This window comes from Cephus cinctus, unplaced genomic scaffold (assembly GCF_000341935.2).
Source record: "Cephus cinctus unplaced genomic scaffold, Ccin1 Ccin1_scaffold0126, whole genome shotgun sequence".
Classification (NCBI taxonomy): Eukaryota; Metazoa; Arthropoda; class Insecta; order Hymenoptera; family Cephidae; genus Cephus; species Cephus cinctus.
Genome location: NW_014332860.1, coordinates 362,633 through 386,278, shown reverse-complemented (window position 1 = coordinate 386,278; position 23,646 = coordinate 362,633). Strand labels below are relative to the sequence as shown.

Sequence of the window (23,646 nt, the reverse complement as noted above, 5' to 3'; positions counted from 1 at the left end):
TTTTTTCTGCATAAAAACCGGGGTATGGGCTCAAAAAAATAAAGAAAAGCGTTTCCGTTAACTCCATCAAATATTTCAGTTGGGGTGTTTCAGGATTTTTCAAAGGGATAAAAACCACCCCTAAATTTTACCCCCGAAAATTGTTTTTTATCATATGTCAGATTCTAATTGATATTTTTTAATAAAACCAAGTGGAAAATATTTGTCATAAGAATTCGAAGATATGAGGTGTGTTTATGACCCAAGGGGTTGCAACCCTTATTTTATATTTTGAAAAAACTATATTTTTTATGCTTTTTTATGCATTTTTTCAAAATATAAAATAAGGGTTGCAACCCCTTGGGTCATAAACACACCTCATATCTTCGACTTCTTATGACAAATACTTTCCACTTGGTTTTATTAAAAAATATTAATTAGAAGTCGAGATATGATAAAAAAACGATTTTCGGAGGTGAAGTTCAGGGGTCGTTTTCACCCTTTAAAGTGGATGTCAGCACAAAAAAAAAATACGTGTCTCTTATTTTGCCGAGTACTACAACATATCAAAAAATTATTGAAATCGGTGGGGTCGGGTTGGGGGGGTTTCCTTGTTAGCCACTTACCGATTTTCAATACTTCCTATGAACGTGAACTGAGGACATTCCAGTTGTACTCTGACAAAGTTCCTTTTTCTGAACCCTATGAACCACTAAGAGTGAACCACTCGAAAATAACGTATGATTACTTTGTCCTTGTTGAAACATATAGTCACACGTTTCCACGAGTTCAATAAATTTTATTTGTAACTTTCAATGCTCTACACATAGCTATCGATACGTAACAAGTATTAACGGTTGTCATATTCGCGTTGACACTTTTCATTTAGTGAAATACATCTTCACAATATACATTCTCTTTTGCACACGAAACCCGTTGCGTATGAACAACTATCAGTAACAATTTTAGAAAGGAATTACAACTAGAGGTTGCTATTAATTTGTAATTTTAGTACATGATATCAGTAATCCAAGATTGGACTATGGGTAGTGCACTTCAGAATAAAAAAAAAATGTTCTTATAAACTTAGTACTTAAGCTTTTTGAGAACCTCTACATTTGTGTGTATATATTATTGATGCCATCACCATAGCAATTATGATGCGATTATAGTTCTCGTGTAATTCATTCTCTTCACCCCACAGTCAAATCAATATCCAATCGATGCTCATGTGGCAGCACATGTCGTGAAAAGACAATCCTTTGTTTTGCATTCATTGTGAACTTTTCATTTACGTCAATTCAGTCGACACATCTCGATACAAAGCTGCATCGTAGACCATTTTCGAAAATTCGAATTGAGACGAAAAGAATAGTCAAACTTTGTAGCCAAGTATTTCGATTCCTTTCAAATAAGTTAAAAATATGCATTGACGTCAAGCAACCTTGTTACATACGTCAATTAATACAAATTTCATGGCATTTACAATTTCTTAAGTTTACTCAGAATACACTCTGGTTTAGTATAACTGAGTTTTTAGTTGAGAAAAAAAAAATGACATTCGTCAAAACAGAAAATCACAAACGTGTCATTTTTAACAAACAAATTCGGACAGTGACATATCATGAAAATTTCATGTTTTAAAAAGATTGTATACTATATGAAATCATATATGACATAAACCACATCGTATGCAATACTAGTATATTTTAACACCTCATCAAAATCAATATGGCAAAAAGAGCTTTACGTCATTCATTTGGTTAGTAATGATCGATACGCTGTGAAATATATAACACTCAACGTTTTTATTTTTTTCATTTTGCAGTTAACAGCTCTGTTATTTATGGTGGCATTGTAATTATAGTAATAGCTGCTGTGATAGCGGGATTTACTTGGGTATTATTAACCAAAATTTTATTTTACATTTAGATAGATACTACGCTGCACACTAACAAGGGGAGGACGCGAGTTTTTCGAGTTTTTTCAAAGAATAAACCGTAATTTTGTACCGATTTTAATGCACTACGTCTTATTCTGTTTTTGAAAGTTGCTCTACGACTTCGCCAAATGGACTTTTTACAGTATTGACATGATCAATACTACAAACATTTTACATGGTGAATTTGTGGAGCAACTTTCGAGAAACAGAATGAGCTATGACACATTAAAATCGATACAAACTATGGTTTATGTTTGAAAATACTCGACGAAAATGTACCTTTATTGGAAATTAGCATTGATTACTTAATGATTTATCAAATATATTGCTATTAATAGTTCTCTAAGTTAAGGACACGTGTTGTAATAGAAATCGCTCTCCACTACTGCCAGTTAATACATATCATTTTGGAAGTTTCATTGTAAAAATGTAGTCGTCATTTGACTAGTGTGCAGCGCAGTAGCTACCTTAAAATTACTTATATTTTACTTCCCAAGAATTCTCACCCCAATGTGTATGTTAAATTTTTAAATTTCTTACATTTCCAGTGGTTCAAACACAAACGTACTCAAGGATAATCCAACTAGAATAACAATGCACTTGAGTATATACCAGATACCTACGTCTTTGAAACTCAAATTAACCTGCTTTGAAAAACAAAAGGTAGTTAGGTAACTTTTGTAAATTTATAAACGAGAAATGTAGAATGGAAGAAATTTAATTTGTTTATTTATTTAATTCACTTTCGATTACGACGCGCAACGAAGAGAACAATATCCACATGCTGTACAATATCTGTTGAATATATGTATATTTTTGTACGTTTTTATATTAAAAATCTATATTATATTATATTATTCTTGTAGTATATTAATAGATTCTTATAAATAAAAATTCTTGTATCGACACATTCTATTCTATTTTAATTAGGGTCATGGACGATGAATGGAGCATTTTAAGTATTTTTTTTTCTAACCCTTTCCGATACGCGTCACGAGGTGTAGTCACACTGAGATTTCTCCGACAAAAATATACAGCGAAGAATCTTATTATTACATATTACGGAATGACATTATATGAGCTTTGCATTATATACACACAGAAAAGTAAGTACAGTATATTTAAATATTAAATTTGTCATGGGGCAATGATAATCTTTTGAAAAGACATAATGAACACAAAACGACTAACGCAGTTGACGTACCGCATTATATAATATCAGTAAGACAGCGAATCAAAATATATCGATCCCCATATCCCGCAGGAATAATTTAACGTCAGAGAATACTGACTTTCATTTGCTTTCATATCTTCCCAATTCGATGAACGGACCAGGATCGAAATAATTTCTTTGTCGATTTGTTCTTGAGTTCCCTACCATGAGCGATTTGCACTTCGATCGATGCGCCATTGTTCAACGCCAACCACGTATGAATTTCATTAGAGGCAGCTGAAGCTCCTAAAGAACAAAAATAAAAATTTCTCAACTTCATGTCCGAGTATCGCTCGAGACGCTTCTTTGCCACGAAATAAATGTTTATTTTAATTGATTTACCTAACAATTCATGAAGAGTTATTCGTCGACTTGCCAACAATTCTTTACTGGCGCTTCTTATTTCAAAGATTAATGCAGCCTGCCGCGGGACATTGTTTCCCTCAAGCTGAAAGTCTATGCTAAACTGCGGATTGGGCATAGCTGGTAAAAGTCGTGACTTTGCTATTGTTTTACCACCGTTTGTCGTTGCTGAGATTTTATCAGGACTGGTACACCTGTCCATTATGCATTACGATATTAACTTTTTTATTCTATATATAATTCGGTTATATACGTACGTTTGAAATTTCACTCGACAATAAAGTTGTGCAATGTGCGCTACATGAAGTCCTTGAGCCTGCAGTACTTTACCCTCGATTCCAGAATATTTTTCCCTGGTTCCATTGATGACCTTCAATTCTAAGCCACGAGAAGACAATATAACAATACTTTATGTCGGAAGATGTCTATTATTTGTAGATAGTTTAGCTACCATTGGGTCTTATCCTTAATCGTGGACTAAGTGGTCTTATTCTGCCGAGCATATCTGGCTGTGAGACTGCATGAGACAGTCCTGCACCCTGTAGAAGTTCCGTGGCGTCAGCTTCCCCACCACCTCTTGGTTCTAAACTAAGCGATACTCCTTTATTAGTGTCACTCTTGTCTTCTATATTAACTTCTGAGCGAAATCGGCGAAGTTTCAGTCCTCTTTTGACCTGCAACAATACGAAACAATTTTTGTAAAAACTCAATATATTTTACAGAAAGTTCAAAGTTGTTTGAAAACCCAATGCCAAAGTACCTTTTGCTTCATCACTCGGAAACTGTTGTACTGTGGCATCTTCTTTCCAAAACTTTGTTCAGGACTGGGAGATAAACTGTGATGGGACGATCTTCTTTCGTTTACTTTTCTCGTGTCTAATTCGTCTACCGTGTCATCGGCTGATTCCGTGTTCGCTCTTGGCGGTACCCAAGAACTTGCTAAACCATTTAATTCACCAGATTCTTTGCTGGTGGTACTATTTTTGTCTATTGTTAAGGAAATGATAAAATCGATGTCCGTTAATATGTCGATAGAAAAATACATATGTAATATTTTGGAAGGGATCAAACAATTTTTAATGTTAAATAAGCCATAGAAATGTACCGGAATAAGTGGAAGCTGCTGGTTTCATCAAAGTGACAGTTCGTGGTGGCGGTGGTGGTGGTATCACTGGTGGTGGTTCTAAATGTAATCGCATTTTCGACTTTTCCATAGAGGGTCTTCGAATAATATTCGATACTGTTTCGGTATCTATATTTGGCCTTGCCGAAATTTCACTGGCGTTACTGGCAGCGCAAGTACTCTGGGTCTAAACGGAAGAGAAATAAAACAGTAAAATGGTGATTCCAACAATAAAACGAAATAAAATCGCTAAGGTACCTCGCATTCCTCTGAGAGAACTTTAATTTTCAGCTCCACAGATCCCGATTTGGTTCCTCTTAAAAGAAACCAATGGGACTGATCTGTACTCGACAGTTTTCTGATGTCTTCTAGAGTCAATGATACTTTTCCAAGATAATCCCTCATACCGAAAGTGTCATGATCCCACAACATCTGCAAGGATAATCGTGCAAAAAGACATACTGTAAAATATCTATTAACAGTAATAAATAAATATCGTTACTCGAAATTTGTTATCTTACAACATCCAATGTCTCTCCCGCTCTTGGCAATCCCATAATAGAACTTTCATCCCAACAAGGATTCAATGTCTTCTTCTTGATACTACTCTTGTACTTGGTCTCATTATTCAGTTTCAATTCGCAAAATGGATCGCTAAATCCATTCAGATCTTTAGCAACCAGATCTTTGGCCCTCAAAAGCGTAACTTCCATCAGACCACTTCCGGTGGAGAGTAAACTAGAAATATCTGAAGACGCGATGTCCGCGTCTCGATGCGTCAAAAGTAATTTCTAAAAATGACATTGATTCGTTAAATATTATCTCCTCTCCTCAGGAATATAACAATGACAATAAATATATTCACTAACTGCTTGCTGCATCCAAGGAAGACTATTTCTTTTAGCTTTCGGTTCATCGTCCGAAGCTGGTGGCACTATACTACTTCGCCGACTAGTCATCACTTGTTGTACACTTGTCACGGGATAAAATAATACAGATACTGTTAATGTTGACATGCTGTTTGAACCGCTGAGAGTCAGTTCCTTTCTCACGATCCAAGTCGAACCCTGTTGCAAGAGAAAGCCAGTCAGAGATGCACGTGTCAATTTCTCTACGGCTGTAGCACCGGTATGAAAATTCCTGTTACCTGTGTCAATGACAGCATTGCGAGTCCAAGCATGTCCGTGTCGGCCATTTTCGATATATTCCATGAACAAATGACGAAACTTAAGGAGACTTGAGTATAATCTTGAACGAGAAATTGAGCCCTAGTTTCCCAACGTGGCGCGGTAGTCCCGCGTATGTAATGAGTCGTTTTTACCTGAAATACATAGATTTTTACACCGTTATACTGTTTTACGAAATATATTTTAAAAATTCTACATCATTCGAGTATTTTATCATATTCATATACCTTTTTACGATTATTAAATAGCATGCAATAGGGATTGCACTGAGATGCATCGCTATTAAGATCCTCAGCGGAATGGATGTAAACCACTAAAACTCCTAGAAAGGCAGAAAATAATTAATGTTAATTAGAATTTAAATATTACAAATTTCTAATATTTGAACAGGCAACATTTTATAACAATATATATGTAGCTTCAATATTATGTGTTTTCGAGTGCATCAATAACGTAACGAGCCGTGTAAAATCGTGCCTAGAATAACATAGCGAATCAAGTTCTCGTTTCATTGTAGTTTACCTGCTTTTTGTTTTCTGTATGAATTTTTTCGAGTCACTGAAAATATCAAATACCACAACCATAAGTATAACGCAGCACGCAGAAAGTATCGTCAAATCCCCAGAGCGCGCTGATACGCGAGTCGATTAGTTTTATATATATAACATTTACGCATACCAGCAGGATGCAAGTTCTCTTCGTGTACGTCCGGTTGTGGTAGATCCGGTTCCATATTCGGAAGCGTTGTGTATTCCAATCTGGCGTTTATATTGGGAATATTGGAACTATTTCGCGATGGTTTCTTCTGCTGTAGAACGGTCTCGATGCTGTAAAAATAAATTCAACATTACCAAAAAAATAATGTCGAAACTTCAATCTTCAAAATGTCAAAGCACAACAATATATTAAAGGCCCAGATTTAAGACTCACATCGGTGAATTCTCCCAATTGTACACTCCTAATGCCAGCTCGAATTGTGCTAATGTAATAGTGCTAACGAGTCTCTTGGTCTTAACTTTAATTGTGATCCTCTCGTTATCCAAAGAGCCAACTAAGAACGATACATCTTCCGTCCACGTTGATCCAAGATGTGCAGTCGTACATTTTTGCTCGCCAATCGTCACCACCAGCCATCTTACTTCATCGGCAGCTTGCCCTGATATGACAAAAGCATCATACAGTCGTGTATGGTATACCATAAAATATACACAATCATGCAATAAAAATCTTACCCGAGCAGCCTGTCTGATTAAGTGTAACTGTAAGTACGCCCTGAGGAATTGTATTCGCGACAGAGGCCAGACCTGGACCAGGTCTTTCCTGAGCCCTGAGGTCCAATTCGAGATGCCCTGGATCCACCAACCAACTGTCCAAAGCATCGGATACCACAGCACGGATCCATGTCTTTACCAGAGGCACTTCCATCATCTGAACCGCGCGCAGTACGCGAACGCTGAACCAGACGTCAGGTTTCTCGATAAAACTCACGCTGAGATGAGTTATATGAGGAAATGGCGCTAAAGGATTTAGCGTCAGTGTTGCGAGAATTGTGCCCGATAGTGAAAGTTTCTCAACAGCCACATCAACATCCATACCCATGCTGAAATATGGTAAAATCTTCGGTCACAATTTACTTCATAACACGTCGAATTATATGATCGGACTAAAACTAACCCTTTTCCAAAGAGTCTCGTTGTGATAAGCATTCGAAATTGCTCGCAATCAAGTCGCAAATCAGCTTCTACCAATAACTTAGTAAGACCAGGACAACTACCCGGCATGTCATCATCATTGTTATAGTTCAAAGTTCGTACTCGAGTGACGCAGGGAGTTTGTTCGCCCAGCGTGAGTTCTTTCAATTCCAATGGGCCTGTAATGTATAAATTTTAATTAACGGGTGGAAGAATCTCATACAAAAAGTAGGTCACAAAGAAGACAGAAAACAAACATTTAAAAAAATGATAACTGTAATTTTCTGCTTTCCCATTATTATGTATGTATAGTCAATTCTACTTTGTATTCAGTCAAATTCCTTGGCTACGCATAGATATATCCATAGACATTGGATTGATCTTTTTCACCTTTCAACCACATTATCGAACGACGTAGTAGAAGAGAATGATTAGGATAATGCGCATTGACGTCATCGAACTCTAATTATCTAATGGCTCATCGCCTTTGGATATTTCAGAGAGAAATCTAAATCGCGTTACACAAATCGATTATTCCATTCATGCTAATATGTACTATCATCAGAGGTTCTTGTATTTCTGATAATCCAATAGGCTCTAGGCGAAATAGTTATTCATTTATTGACAATCATTGGCTGTCATTAAGTAATAAAGTAATCGATGAACTTTCGAATCGCAAGTTTTACTCTTATTTAGCATTTTTCATAACACATATTTTATTCGAAGAAAATCCTAATTATAGTCAATGAACGTACCAAGAATTCCCGGTTTGGCGTCATTCAGAAGAGGCTCGATCCTTTCCTTCGCCAATGAAAATATACTTGCTGCGCTGAATCTCCACCTGCGAAGCAAGTTAATAAAGGCGTATTGCTGCGAATAATGTAAAAGAGGCAAGTCATCAATGTCACGCATTTCATCAAGGTATGCACGTGCATTCAGAACTCCAGTGAATTGCACGCGGTACATGAAAAAATGAGTACCAAATTCTTGCATCTATATGAAAAATATGCATTGAATTATTTTACTTGAAATTAAATACTCAAGTAGAGTACTGATTGTTAAAATAGGAAAAAGTTATAATTAATTAACAAAGATAGCGAGGTCTTTGCGGTATGTATTACAGAAGCTTTAAACTTGGACATTACTGTATGCTTTTAGTATAATTGCAAACTCATGTATACATATTTTAGACTTAATTCCTTAGTAAATGCCTTTACATTATTCATCTAAATTGTTCAAAGCAACGATTATAAAGATATTTTTATAATAGCTATGTGCCAAAATCAGGCGTAAAATATAAAAAAAAAAGAAAAACTATAATACATATGCAATACTATTTTTATTGAATTCATAATCACTCAAAACAATCTTCTACGATAACTCTTGAAATCGTATTAATTCGCGCATACTTCCAACTGTACTATTATTCGTTCTTAATGTATAAAAGCTCTGCCCACGCTAAGGTCAACGTACCTCCGAAGGATGATTCGACGAAATTCTGAATGATGGAATTTTGTCGAAGCTATATAGGTATATTCCATTTAAGTAGAATACATTCCGTGAAAAATAACTATGAGAAACATGATAATAAAGGTAAAAATTATAATACAGTCCAGTGACGTAGAGGATATCAATATGCGTAAATCATTTTCTGAAAGGTTAAGTTAAAGGTTTTTCATTAATGGAACATGAACTAATTCGCGTGTAAAAAATAGCACGCGATCGATATAGCTGTGTGGTAGTTCACACGATATAATAAACAATAATGAAGATGAATGTTGGAAAAATAAGACAGCGCCATGAAATATGAATTTTTATATATATGTATGTATACATTTAGTTAGTCCACAAGATGAATGCTTTGTTGTGACAGATGAAAAACAATTAAATATACATGTGTATGATTTAGCACTAAGGTATATTTTATTTTTATATTTTAGGGTAAATTTTTGTGACTTATGGAAATCAGTGTGTTATTTACTAAGGATTGTATTGTTTGTAAGCTGTAACGCAAATTGAACTCGTGAATCGGTTATAGGACCGAAATATCGCGTTAGGGTAATACTCGTAAATAATGAGCCTGTGATTTCCTGGCGGTTTCTTGCAAAAGTTAAAAATATTCTTGTACACTTTATACATCCGGGGAAATTTAATGTCAGGAAAATTGACGATGAGAATAATGTGAAATTAATTTTTTGGATTAAATTGCTGAGATTAGGTCCCGCTGGGTATATACGCAGAAAAATGATTAATAGAAGAATGATGATTATTTAGACAACAACAAATTCTAGTAACAATGACAATAAGTCTATCACGATTTTCCATTGCGATTGTCAACCTTACTAGTTTACTTTGATAATCCTACTGAAATTGTTAATATTGTCACAATTTGTTGTCCAAGCAGTTACAGCACTAAAATTTGTTGCTCTAGTAATTCCAAGTATAAAATTTAAGTCATTTTTTGACGACGTGGAACATATGGGTCTTATTCATCGTGTACAAGCAAACGTAAATGAATAGCAAGGTATAACACGACTATTAAAATATTAATGAATATACTAATGTTATATTGTAGTAGATAGCAGGATATATTTAGACATTTTCATGCGCGACATTAAGTTGATAAAAAAAAAATGTTATTTCGTCACGAAAATCCATAATTGTAAAACTGATTAATAGCACCGTATACGAGTATTTCCCATACGAACGAGGGCGACGCAATTTTGTGAGAAATTCGCATCTAGAATCAGCATAAAACGAGGTTCATAAATAGTAAAATAAAAAGCTTGGTTGTTAGTGCGATATTTTTATACGATGAATCATATAGATCGACAAGACCGTAAAACGTTGCTCTGGTCAGTGCAAAATTATACGGAAAATTCAGACGACGATAAAAGTTTAGCGAGTAAAACGTAAAATTATAGACTATTTCGGAAAAAGCGGAGTGATGTAAGGTTAACAATTTGCACGACTTTGCAGACCCTGACCGCTGTGAAGATCTTGAAGATAAGAGTCTACGTCAACTACGTTGTCAGTCGATAAAGCGGGCATAAAAAATTAATGCATTCTTCGGCTGGCACGCGTATATTTTTCAATTCTCGTCCACGTTTCCCACAATGAGTTTCTAGAGCGTAAAATTTTCGGCCTCACGTGTTACTTCAATCAATCTTGAACGCTGTCCAGACGTATTCAGCTCCTCGTATAGCATCCAATCGTTTTTTTGAATTACCATATCATAGAAAGCTAATTTTATCTACTAACTAAAGAATTCGAGCACGACCCTACTGTTTGTAGCGTAACGACAATTTAATGATACACTGTCAATAATAAAACTGATAAAGTTCTCGTATGAAGAATCGAACTAACGAGGCACAAGCACACGAAAAATTTAAATCTTGATCGTTAATGATACAATACGAAAATTAAAGAACGAATATAGGAAGTGACATACATGACATGAAAAAACAACCATACGGAATCCAATATTTCCTTCCATTCAACTGACATGAATAACCTCCTTTCTCTTGAACGATACGTAAATAACTACTAGAGATACTTCAGTACTGTCAGGCACAACCAACGACAGCAATCCAAAAATCCGTAATAGAATATGTACAAAGTCTATTGAATGACGTTGACAAGACTTTACGAGGCACCCAGGAATAATATTAGAGTCGTAAAGCTAAATGTTCTATATCCATATGAGTTCAGCCAGCGATATGACTGTACGAGAGCACAGTCCAGCACCGTGTACGTTCCCGCGTCTGTTCTCCAGAGCGAGGAACGGGTGTCCAGGAATGTTCGAACAGGTCTATCAACTATCCAAATAAGTAGTACTCTTTCCAGTTCCATTCTCGTCCCGTTCTAGCGGCGTTAGACGAATACTCCACAGCACAGTAAGAGACAGGGACTGCCCGCCCGTGTCTACTCTAACCCCATGGCGGCGGCAGTGGCAACGATCACACTCCGTGTCTCGCCACGTGAAACGTGAAAGGCAATGACTACATGAGGAATGTGGAATGTTTACAAACGTCTATAGCTCACTCCCTAACGGAGTTCGTTTACCTGGCATGCGTGAGCTTACTATAATTGCTCGGCTATAGCTATACCTACTACGTATACGTATGATACACGTGAGATAGGCGAAAGTAGCTATCACGCTATACCGGCATTAAGTCGACGATAGCTTGTCTATCGAGAAAATTATTATCCAACGGACATTACATGAGTCTCTCTCGTTATTAACAACACTCACCATCTATTCAAGAGAAGACTCAACCATTCAGCTGTTTCATCTTTGTAAAGCGCCCGCCTCCGTCTTAGTCTTGACACCTCGTGCTGCAGTGCTGTTTCCAGAAGTCTTGATAATCTGGCCTTCACTATGGTGCCCACTAGAGCGAGTACTAGTACGAGCCAGGCTAAGGAGAGTCCTGTAGCACCAACCATCCATGCAATCGTCAGGACCAGTCCAAGATATAAGGCTCCACGGACTGCTTCGGTATCTCTCTGATATCATAAAGATTTTCTATTATTTTAAGTTAACTGGACTGCGTGTATCTTACTGCTACGAAAATCGTGTTGAGTCACTCAAACGAAATTGAAAATAATTACAATGTGATAGACTAAAGTGGTCACGTTCGTCTACCGGGTTATAAGATCTAGGACGTGTACCGAGTCCGCGTTCACGCAACATCGCGTGTTTCAAATGGGGTAGTCCCCGTGACGTCATTGAACACGTCATTAACCTCGCTGCGGTCAGATTAAGTCTCACCGATTGCAGAGATTGATTTCAATCAGGTTTCGCACAGGGGAAACATGAACCATAAATTTCCATGATACTGGGAGTATTGTTATGAAGAATTATTATTTATATTTCATAGGAAAAATCTTATATAGCGCTCTAACCATAAGCAGTATTTTACTATCGAATATAATGATATTGTATTTTGTGCCAAAACAGTCTTCCAAATATCCATAGACATTGAAAACGTAAAAAATGTATGGTAGCGTGGATCCCTCGTTCCAAATCATGATAACCACCTGCCTCGTGGAATGCTTTTACGTAATCAACTCAACGTAGGAATAGTAACGCTATAGCCGTTAAGTCAAGAACGTACTATTTCATTAATTAGAAAGTTGTTCGTCTACAGTGAATGGAATAGCGCCATAAATTAGTCCAAGTACTTCCCTTCGATCAGTTTGCATCGATTTACGTATGTAATTAACATTTGAATAATTGTTACCATTAGACACTACGTTGCATTCTTGTCTGTCTCTGTAAGTGAATAAATAAAATCTCATTTGAATGCATAACTATATACAGTAGGGAAAAGCAAGTGTCTGGTATTGTCGAATGCAAAGATAAATTATTTGAAAATTTCTATAATCTCCAAATGAACCTGTCAATCGCCACAGCTTTACCGAAGGACAGGAACATCTGAACAGAAATCGGATGAGAAATCTTATGTCTTCCGTACCGGATAACGTTGTTAGATAGTTTTCTCACGTACGCGTTGAATAGAGTATTCATAAATTCAACTTTTCAATGCCACATTGCTTTGAGAGATAATTACCAGAACCGTATGCCTTAATACAGTATAATATTACAATAAGATCAAAAGACTGTAATGTTGTCCTAATCTTACAAAATCGCATAAAAAAATGAATGAACTTAAAAAGAACGGACACGTTAAAACTTTGAAAATTTTTAATAAACATAATCAAGTACTTACTAATTTAATAGAGTAGTTTTCGTGCAGTCTGATAACAGTGAGTAGCAATAATGATAAAAACTAAAAGAATACTTGTATGGATTATCGTATGTACGTGCTTCTTGGTATTCGAAAGATCCGTAAATGCTACGTCACGTTACCTAATAATGTACAAGGGTAGAGCGTCAAGTCAAATTTCAAAGTATAGTACATGCATTGGTATAATACTAAACTAATATAATATTACGTTACGGTAGCCTATCGTCCCATGTGTCGGCAGGTTGTTGATCCTGCCGTCCTCGGTTTTCTCGCTAGGCCTAGGTTATACAGAGGAGCATCGCGAGATGCATAAAATATTTTACAGTCTTCTCGGACGAGCATCCGTTTCTGGTCTCATCTATTCCAGTCACGCGCGTTTACTTTAAAAAAGACCTGCCCGATGGAAGAATGCCGCCGATCGAAAGCGTTATCCAATGCGGTCGGCATTTATCATTAGATAGGTACGTATACTGGTGTAAGTATAGAGACCGTCTTATAATGAACCGGCAGCCGAAGTTGATTTCTTCGTGAGAAAATCGAGTCGTGCAAGTAATAGTACCTGGGTAGTAATGTCATAGACTTGGCTACTGTACACGTCCATTCACTCGGAATACACGAGTCAGGCTTGACAGCTGTCAGATTATATTTGGCTGTGTGACACAAATAATCAATCATAAAGTAAATCAACAGAATCACTGCTGGAGGATCTGAGTGGTGCAGTGAAGCTGGATGGCTCTGTATACTGTGGCCCCATAGCGGCAGTCGCACCACAGAAGCAACGAGTCAATATGAATGGAACGAAGCGTCGCGATGTTATCGGGATTGGCGAGTGATAAGAAAAAAACAAATGACAAACACGCTTTCACCTGTCGACGATATTTTATCACGATGAAGCAGAGGCGAAGCACGCATTCGTACTGGTTAATGGAATCGCCAATGGAACATTCATCACAATGTGCATCTCTCGTACCAAACCAGCAGTATTCGATTTCTATTACCCTTTTTTATCCTCTTTCTTGACCACCCTGTACAGTAAAAGACCGCAACTCTGCCGTTGCAAATGTCAGATAGAAGCATTGTGAATCATCGCGTGTAAAATCAATCGAGTTTTCAATGATAAATTCGAATTCCTTAATCGTACATACCTTGTTCCTGGTAATTAAATCTGTTTCTTAACAAAGGTATCACATCGACCCACCGTAATTCCCAGTATCACGTATCACGGTGTTTGTAATATTAGAATTTATCTAGTGACAGTGGTGTACTAAATAAGAAATATCTCAAATCTGTGAAATAAGGTCACTCTACTATGGCCATTCCGTAAACCCTATGAAAAATCGAAGGCTGCTATCTGCACGACTTTCTCTTTACTCCGTGAGATTAGCGTGTTGATTTCGCGCACACTACAAGCGCGGAATGAAGAGCGTAAAATGTACATACGAGCAATCTTAAATTCCGTGATCTTGCACGGACGTACCACAACTGCTGATCGATACTTTATGAGTAACGCCAAAAGCGAACTCTAATTATACTTTACTCAATTCCAAAAGTATATGATTCATATCCCATGTAATTCAATGCCTTGAATGAATAGAATTTCTCGAACGAAATTAAAGAGCAGCCAATGATTCAGAATGTATAAAGCAATTTCGAATTGACATAAAAATCTGTATTCTTGATGAATGGCATACTATATCTTAAAAGGCATCTCTTTCTCTCTGTCTCCAACCATGTACCGTATAATTCAATTTATTAAATATACCTCAGCTTTCTGTGTAACAGCTAACGCAAACTCTTCATCAGGGGCTGGATCGTCTGGCGTCATCGTAGTACCTGTGATAACAGGACTACAGCTAGAACTGTCGTTAAAGGGTCTAAATGAAGCCCCCGACGGACCTGGCCAATGGCCAACAAGGCTGGAATCGCCACCACTTTCACGCCTCCCTGTAAAACAAATAAAAAAAGAAACAATAAAATACAGTAAAACTATGTGCAATATGACTATCCCATATATCGTAAAATCTCATCGATAACCACACGTGAAACAATAAATATCACAAGGCACCCCAAGCAATTACTCTGATGAGTAACTTAACCATGAAACACGAGGGAGCATCGAGTAACCTTATATTCATACGTGTACGTCAACATCTCCGATAACCTGTACGCCAAGAGAGAAAAAGGGCGAAAAAATACAACACGAATACAATAGGATGCATCAAGGTCAAGGGTTTCACTTCGTATGTAAAATATTTTCTACGTACATCGCTATTTCCTTATGTTACTTATCGTATGTGTACTTTCTACATACATCTCACATAATGTCAACCCTATCATGATACACACGCATGTCGCGCCGAGATACTATCAACCCTGTATTGCGGCACATACGTATGCCATACGTAGGTATGGCTGTTAAGACGTCAGGTAAGACCTAATTGATAGTGCAGTATTATTAGTGATAGATAGTCGACAGTCTTTCCGGAGAATAGTGGCCACTATTGCACAGTTACTAAATCAATCGCCTCGCAGTTCCGCTATAAATACATATGGATAGTAGCTGCATTCCTACGTAGGAAGGAAATACGGGAACCTGCACGATCATGGAAGTAATCTAATGGGCGATACCTTGTAATAATAATTAATAATATTTTATAGAAACAAAATGTTTCTTAGTACAATGTGACGGTCTTGTGCATCGATCTATAACCCCATTTGATGATAAAATCAATTCGTATATCTACAAGCTCTTTCACGCAACGACCTAAATCGCTCTAAAATTCATCAAGCAGCAATGTAATGGCTGGAATGAGGGCAAACCAGGACACGACCTTGGCATTATAAAGACGATCTAATAAGGAACTTGGATTACAACCCTCTGCGGCACAGTGAGGCATTTCTTCGCATGGCTGAGATAAGGTTGTCTAGAATTAATAAATGTAAAGGGAGAAATTAGTATAGTACAATGTTTAGTATGCGAAAGAGTTTTTTCGTAGTTTGATGGTGAAATTTGTTATAAGGTGATTGGATAGGTACTACTTTACACATAATAAGCACTATTCTCATGGGTTAAATCGAACAGAAATACGTAATGTTGTGAAATTTGATATTGGTGAGAATCATGATGAATTTAATACTGCCAAGATAATTATTATTGTCCCATTAATGTCCGAATTTACAGAGGTCTTGATAGAGTGCAAAATCAAGGACGCTTATCTTAGGTCAATAATTCATGTTGGGGTTTCTTGCAAGGGTATAATTAATGATCCATGTGTCTGCAACGAAACCACGCGCAGGACGCAACGGATTTTTCTTATACGTCGAAAACACCGTAGCACTGCGCTATAAAATTATATTTGCCCCAAAGTTCGACGCATCGGATTCTTAAGAAACACAACCAAGACGATATCGTTCGTGTCGACTCAATATTTACGCCCTGTGGGGATTAAAGCAGTGATATTTGAATGGAAATTTAATAAGATGCACAATTGGTTTTGAACCTTTCCGAAGTAAAAATTTCTCTGACTAAGCTCATGCACGTACCTGTGATTCTTGCGGTCCTTATACATTATTCGTATGTATATTAACAAAAAGTAAGTCCAAGACTCTGTATATTTGAAGAAGAAATCCATACTGTTACCGAGAACGAACGAATCGTACTGATTGTGAGAGAATGAACATCGCGTGATCCTAAGCTAGGCTTTTGCTAGACACACACAGGCATATAGATATTGTAACAAATATTGATCAAATAAAACATTAGATTTTGCGCTTTTCATTTTAAACATGATAGAAACGGTTTGTTTAATAATATAAAAATTTACTTTCCAATAAAAGTGTTTCAAGTATCGAACGAAAAAGTAAATTCCTTTAAAGGGAATTGTTTATCTTCGCCACGGAGAGAAGCATACCATATGAGGATAGGAAGAGAAATTGTTTCCAATCGATAATTCAGCTGTGGACGTGCTATCGCTCCTAGTAATCATAAATTATTATAAGCACAGTAAAACTTTACAAATCTGTTCAAATAATGAGAATTAGGAAATAAAATTAGTCTATAATCATTGCAGCCATAAAAACGTATATTCATTGTATCGAGACTTGCATTGGCGGTATAAATTTAATTCATTATATCCTACCTTTTTTCAGGGAAGAGCCACGCTTCAAGTGTCTCGCCATAAATGTCGATAGTAGCTGCATTATTTATATTTGAAGGCACTTGATATGCACCGTCTACGATGATTTTGGCAAATAATTTAATAATTAAAATTTTCTACGACGAATGACAACAGTCACTTAGGCCATTTTACAACATATGCGAGTATAAGTATTTTCGATGGAAGTTTACAACGGAAGCTACAGGTTATATTAGAAAATCGATATTTAGTTATATTAATCACAAAGGCACATGTTTTCCGAACACACCGAACACTTTGACAATCGTGTCTCACTAACATTCGCAATGAAGACTGATACACATTTTTTCTGTAATAAACCTATTGAAATATGAACTACAAAGGTTCAAGAAAAAGAAAAATGTAAAAAACAGCAATATCGAACTGACTATTCCTGCCAAAATAAACTCTAGTCTTCCTTATATCCATTATGGTTCATTCTGACGTAAAATTCTCGAATGAATAATTTAAGAATCTTTTATCCGGATAATTCCAACTGCACGCTAACACATTTTGGCTACAAGTGCGAATAATGCGAATATATTCCGCTTGCGAATAATTGTCATAAACGTGTCATAGGCTGTATCAAATAACAAGTGTGACATTAGTAATTTCGGTCTAATTGGATCGTACGCCTAATTATGCAATACATCAAAAGGACAAACGAGGACGAACTTATAAGGAGTAAATGTACCATTAAATGATAATATAAATAGGTATTTTCGACTTTAAATGTCCCATATGAATATACATATACTCCTACATACATATGTACAGGAATTCAGTAACAGTCAAGTATCCATTCAGCTACAATTATGTAATTGACAATAGTCTACATTCTACGGTCAATGCCAATACGAATAACGATAAAGATTTCGTAATTGTATTTACTTTGAAATCATTCCATTAAGAATGATCAACCAATTACATAATCTCAAAACATTAAGACAAAGTTATTTTCATATTGCAAAAACCCGTCGTCTAATTTACAATTTAATTTTTTAGACAAAAAAATCGAAATTGATTTTTAAACGTTTCGAAATACATCTGTGATATTGAGAATGTAGTTAAAGGCATCTGGTTAGCCCTGGTTATGGGGAAATATAGTAGCCCTAGTCTTATAAGAAATTCCATGTACCCAGTCCGACTATAAATATACTGCTTACATAATCTATTGTATCGTGATTGTCTCACGCTAAAAGTATAAGATTCGGGAAACATGTAATTTAGTTACGTTGTTCTATAGGGTAATTAAGAAATTTAGTAATAAAACAGTAACTTTAACTGTGTACGCAAGGGAGGAAATTGTGCTCACCTGAATTTTTTTATACTGTACTTGTTCATCATGATTCCAATATTGCATCTATCTATGCACTGTAAAGATGCATGTATGTTATGTGCAATGAATTATAGACATGCAAGTAGCATAAATCGAAAAGTAAAATAATTCTTATTTGGAATTTCGAAGTATGTATAAGTAAATTGCAAAGGGACAGTATATAATCTGTATTATGAAATTGTTTAAATCGTTCCACGTATCCTATTCTTATTTTGATTTAACAAGTTTTGCGTTTATAAATTTTCTCTTGAATTGATCTCGTAATCTCGTGATTCTCATATATGAATATACCTGAGACAAGTGTCAGGTCTGTATTGTACCTGTAGCAAGTTACGTCAGATTGAACTTGAAAGTTGTATACTGGATACAAGGAAAATTTAAAACTTAAATGAAAATTAAAATCATCCTAGGAACATAAAATATTTTCACCAATATAACGTTATCATATTTATCACGAAATTATAGCAAGACCAACCACTGGCACTGTAATTCTTCAATTTATCAGAAGTTCAAATTAAAAGATTCAAAAAAAGTTCCACATATAACTTCCTCTAAGTTGAAAAGTACGAAAAGTAGTATTGTTTTCTTTTATAAATTTTAAATACTTGAGAAACGATAGATCCCGAAATAAACACGTGTACAAAGAGGCTTTTCCTTGCTCGCTCGGTGACTTTTGGCATCGCACTGGTTATAATGCTATTCGTTTTCGGAATTGATCAACTGTGTCTGCGCCTTAGTTTTCCTTCAGAACACCGCAATCGCGCTCGTAAGACGCGCCTGCGCCATTCCCAGCATACATAGCACATAAGGTATACGTGTCCATATCACTATTTCAAATGTCAACATACTTCCTTGTACAGAAGATTTAACTGGCATAATCCTTAAAAAGATAAGAAAATGTCCTTAAAATTATTTCCAACCTTTTTTGTTTTTATATATACTAATATAGTTTGGTTAGTAGTCAAAGTATATGTAGCATGAACCCAGGCCCAGGATTAGAATTTCGAAATAGTAACAACCAGTCGTAGGGTAAACCCGACAGGTTTATTGGATGAAATAATTTACCGCAGCAAAATTCTGGTTAATAATTATTACCCGAATAAGCATTTACGTATTTATAGTAAAAAGCCGCAGGCTAGCGAGGTAAGGAATAATTAGTGGTTGGATTCGTAATCTGTCAATGGTTGTGTATACTGTACTTTGGCATTTGCTACGATGAGGATATCAAGGTTTTGGACGAGTCCAAGTTAGTTATGGAATGTGCATTTGCCATTAGCCTGAGTATATGTCGTGATGGCGGATCGCTTGCGGTTGGTTTGGGAAAATGTGTTTGACAATGTAACGTATGCGATAATACTTTACGCATATATGCTTAACACACATATTACTATATCTAAAAACTGTTTCTTAAAAGTTATTTATCATTCCATTCGTATCCGACGGGTATTGAACTGTTGGCCATTCGGGCTTCGGATGGGCGTACAGCACACTGCAGCGCGGCTACGCACATTAAAGCTACTAGTATAATGATGGCGTATACTACACGGAAAAAATTGTCTACATTGCAGAAGAGCCAATGGTAAAGCTCTCTTACGGTAGTAACGTATTGTTACTATAGTGCGGTCAGTATTCTCTGTTGCAAGTCCATCTCGAGTAGAATTGTACGTTTCTGTTGTAGAAAATAAAACTTAGCATTACAAGTGAATAATCATCTACTAGATAGTATGTACATATTATAAGTTATGACAATAGTAACAATAGATTTTTGTATTACCCTACTAATACTTTTTTATTACTTTGATAGGTAAATTGAAAATTTTCTTTCCGACATAAAGACAAATGGTACGATACGCGATTTGTCGCTGGGAAAGAACAAAGAAACCGACTCGAATATTAATTTACGAGTTGCTGTTCGTTCCGTGTAATTTTACCACTCAATTAATGTTGGAAGATTGATAATTTATAGCGAACACACCGGCGCATTAAAACCCACCACCGAGATGTACCGTCATTATGAGGACGCATCGAATGCCCCGTTGTGTAACGGCACTGTGCGTGCCACGCTTCGATATTCTCAATCTGGGAGATTGCCGAGACATCCTTCTTGCGTAATACGCATGAATTTTCATGCAACTTACTATAATAGAATTCTTAAGCACACTGATCCTTAAAGACGAATGAATTTCATCATAATAATTATCTCTTATGCGATTGTCTTACCACCGTTACACGTATGACAAAGGGCAGCACGTAAGTAAGCACCACGCCTCATTCCTCAAGAGAAGAATAGACAATAATGATAGTACTTAATGGGAAAAAGGGGAATTCGAAGCACGTCTCACTGTCGATTATTACGTTGGTTTCAAATTCCATCCCGTTATTTAAATTTTACTCAAGACTCGTATGTACTTTTGAATGGCACCTCTTCTGAAAATTCAATTGTTATACACAAGAGTTACAGCATAGCCATTTTACGTTTCAAGCGAAATCCCGAAACTCTCATGAAATGCTGGAACGTGACCAGTTAATCTACACCGGACACGTCGAAGGTCATCCAAACGCGGAATCATTCTAATTTGATGATTCTTATGAACAAAAAGAAAAACAGATAAACGGAACGTGAGAACCTTGTCAAATTTTAAGGATCCCTTGGCAGTTCGTACCATTACGTTTATAATTATTGTAACAATGGCGACTAACGTTAGCGATGGAGTCAGTCGTCTTCGCGTTGCTTGCAGCTACCAGCTCGTCGTTAGTCTCTCTTTTATTTGCTTCTTGAGCAACATCTGTCTTACGCACCATGCCTTACCGTGCCACATTGCATTGCCCCATCCCGCACATACCATAACGATCCTCGGGGTCCAACTTTACGGTGCATGGTGCACTGTCCGCAAGATGGCTTGAGAGTTTCAGAGAATTTCTTTAAGAAAAAACGGGTATAAACTCCCCAGTGAGTATGAGACCTTCGAGTGTTAGAAATCCAATCACGTGACTTCTCGAGAAAAGATAAAAAGGTTTGTTTGATTTGTCGTGCCAATAAATGAGTTATGACTCTGGACAATTCATATACATCAAAGATTTGTTAAAAATTCTTATGAAATTATTCATTTTAATATACGAACCGACACGTACTTTATACGGAACGGCAGTGATATAGTTAATTGTCTTATATAACTATAGAAAATCAATGTGTTCATTAACAGATATAGCATAAACTTGGAAATGTTTCTGATCGTATCTCCAGAAATTTCATGGACGCTTGTTAACACTAGATTTACCAGATCAGTCACTTTGACTGGTCGTGCAATTTCAATTCAAAAATCCTACTACATATATAATTTGATTTCAGAAATGATGTTATGACTTTTGTAGCTAGACTTTTATATACATTAGTAACAAATATAATTTTTGTTATTGATATTTATACCAGTACCAGTCAAAATGAATAAATAGATGGTAAATCTAGTGTTAAAAATATCCAAGTTTCAGTTTATCTTGCTTCTCTGATCCACGCGTAGAACAAATTTTTCTGCTACTTTAAAATAATCGCATTTTCCTATTCTACAATATTAGAGGTGAACTCACGTCTGGCATTATCTCTTCGTGTTTGTTTGCAGCTTTGAACAATATACTCACGTGCTTTTCGACGAGCGCGATACTGCTTTTTTAGGCACTTTTTATGGATCGTCAAGCATTATATTTTGAACGTGTATTGTCCTCGAACAATAGACTGAAAAATATACCATAAATTTTCTAGCTTTCATGGTTCATTATGATATTTTCTTTCAAGTGGTATTTATCGTATTAAAAGAACAGTCGTTAAATAAATACTGAATCTAACCTGAAATAGCGTATGAGTTAACTCGTTTAGGGATATAAAAGAATGTCAGGAATGAAACCTCATGAAAATAAATTTTTTACTAGAGAAAAATTCGTATTTCGCAGAAGTTATATGTATATGTAAACGTTTGAAATATATTTAATTAAATCGCATGTTACATTGAGCGTAGATGTTTCACGTTATCGAATTACAATTTACTTCATGTAATATTAAATTTGAATGTTATCAAATTACAAACCTGTTATCGATTTCGTCCAAGAACGATTTTCAGGCGGCGGTTTCACATTTCCATTTCGTCATTCACACGAACACATCGTATTCACCAGACAGCGCGAAAATAACTTCCACAGTTAAATTTCACTAATTATAAGGTTGATCAGAAACGCAACCGTTCACCGCCACAACCAGGGTAACACTGACCTGCCACCACAGAGCAGAAGAGAAGAGAGCTAAGTAACAGAACACACTTCTCCCTTCTTAGGTTCTTGGACCACACTCACGAACCAGAAGTACACCCGAGACCAGTCACATCCCGCTATTCGGATATCGTTGTCCGTATTAACACCATATAACAATGACGCCTCAGCAGCAAATTTTAAATAAAGCACAAAGAAAATTAAACAATAATATTTTGCGTACCACACGTAACACAATGTTTTGATCCGTTCCTATGTACAATATGTAACAATATACGAGCATTCAAAAGGTTTCGCGTATACAGGAACAAAACACGACGAGAATTGCATGAAATGTTGAAGAAAACTGTATCAATATATATATATATATATATATATATATATATATATATATATATATATATATATATATATATATATCGTAGATGTCGCCACTTGAAAATTTTCGTACCCTGTTTTATTTTCTATCTTTTCTTTTTCTCTTGTCATGTGCTGTAGGCCTTATAGTTTCTTTTTGAATAAAATTCCCACTAAGCAATAAATGGTCATCAAATATATTCACTGGATCGTTCTAAGAATAGGGGTCACGTATAAGTTCGATCGATATTATAGAATTTATGTAGACGA

At 36.1% G+C, this 23,646-nt stretch overlaps 1 protein-coding gene and 1 long non-coding RNA gene across 8 annotated transcripts; one reads left to right on the top strand and one right to left on the bottom strand.

The window, feature by feature from the left end:
- The first annotated feature begins 1,551 nt into the window (after positions 1–1,551).
- LOC112493678 lies at positions 1,552–2,571 on the top strand. The gene is made up of 3 exons (XR_003058248.1): positions 1,552–1,741; positions 1,808–1,878; positions 2,470–2,571. It is a non-coding gene; the product is annotated as an uncharacterized LOC112493678 (long non-coding RNA).
- A 52-nt stretch (positions 2,572–2,623) lies between these two features.
- LOC107262744 lies at positions 2,624–23,002 on the bottom strand. Of its 7 annotated transcripts, XM_015729259.2 has the most exons (21): positions 22,842–23,002; positions 22,399–22,492; positions 15,011–15,192; positions 11,754–12,004; positions 8,254–8,339; positions 7,482–7,677; positions 7,040–7,407; positions 6,738–6,963; positions 6,486–6,634; positions 6,330–6,365; positions 6,035–6,129; positions 5,768–5,941; positions 5,490–5,687; positions 5,142–5,411; positions 4,879–5,052; positions 4,603–4,807; positions 4,258–4,484; positions 3,949–4,171; positions 3,755–3,875; positions 3,477–3,691; positions 2,624–3,380 (listed from the first exon to the last, which is right to left on the bottom strand). In XM_015729259.2, the coding sequence occupies exons 3-21, from the start codon at positions 15,071–15,073 to the stop codon at positions 3,226–3,228; spliced, it is 3,432 nt and encodes a 1,143-aa protein (XP_015584745.1). In that variant the 5' UTR covers positions 15,074–15,192; positions 22,399–22,492; positions 22,842–23,002; the 3' UTR covers positions 2,624–3,225. The 7 variants fall into 7 exon arrangements, with proteins under 7 accessions (XP_015584745.1, XP_015584743.1, XP_024935890.1 ...); XM_015729257.2 differs by lacking the exon at positions 22,399–22,492; XM_025080122.1 differs by lacking the exons at positions 22,399–22,492; positions 22,842–23,002 and adding an exon at positions 22,348–22,366.
- Between the last annotated feature and the right edge of the window lie 644 nt (positions 23,003–23,646).

What these genes read in the sequence shown, in the direction of transcription:
- LOC107262744 (XM_015729250.2), bottom strand. Translation starts at nt 17,448, where the DNA reads ATGCAGCTACTATCGACATTTATGGCGAGACACTTGAAGCGTGGCTCT. An exon ending in AATTGGGAGAATTCACCGAT is followed by an intron (nt 6,635 to 6,737) that starts GTGAGTCTTAAA and finishes TTATTTTTACAG; the next exon opens with CATCGAGACCGTTCTACAGC. An exon ending in TATTTAATAATCGTAAAAAG is followed by an intron (nt 5,942 to 6,034) that starts GTATATGAATAT and finishes TATGTATTTCAG; the next exon opens with GTAAAAACGACTCATTACAT.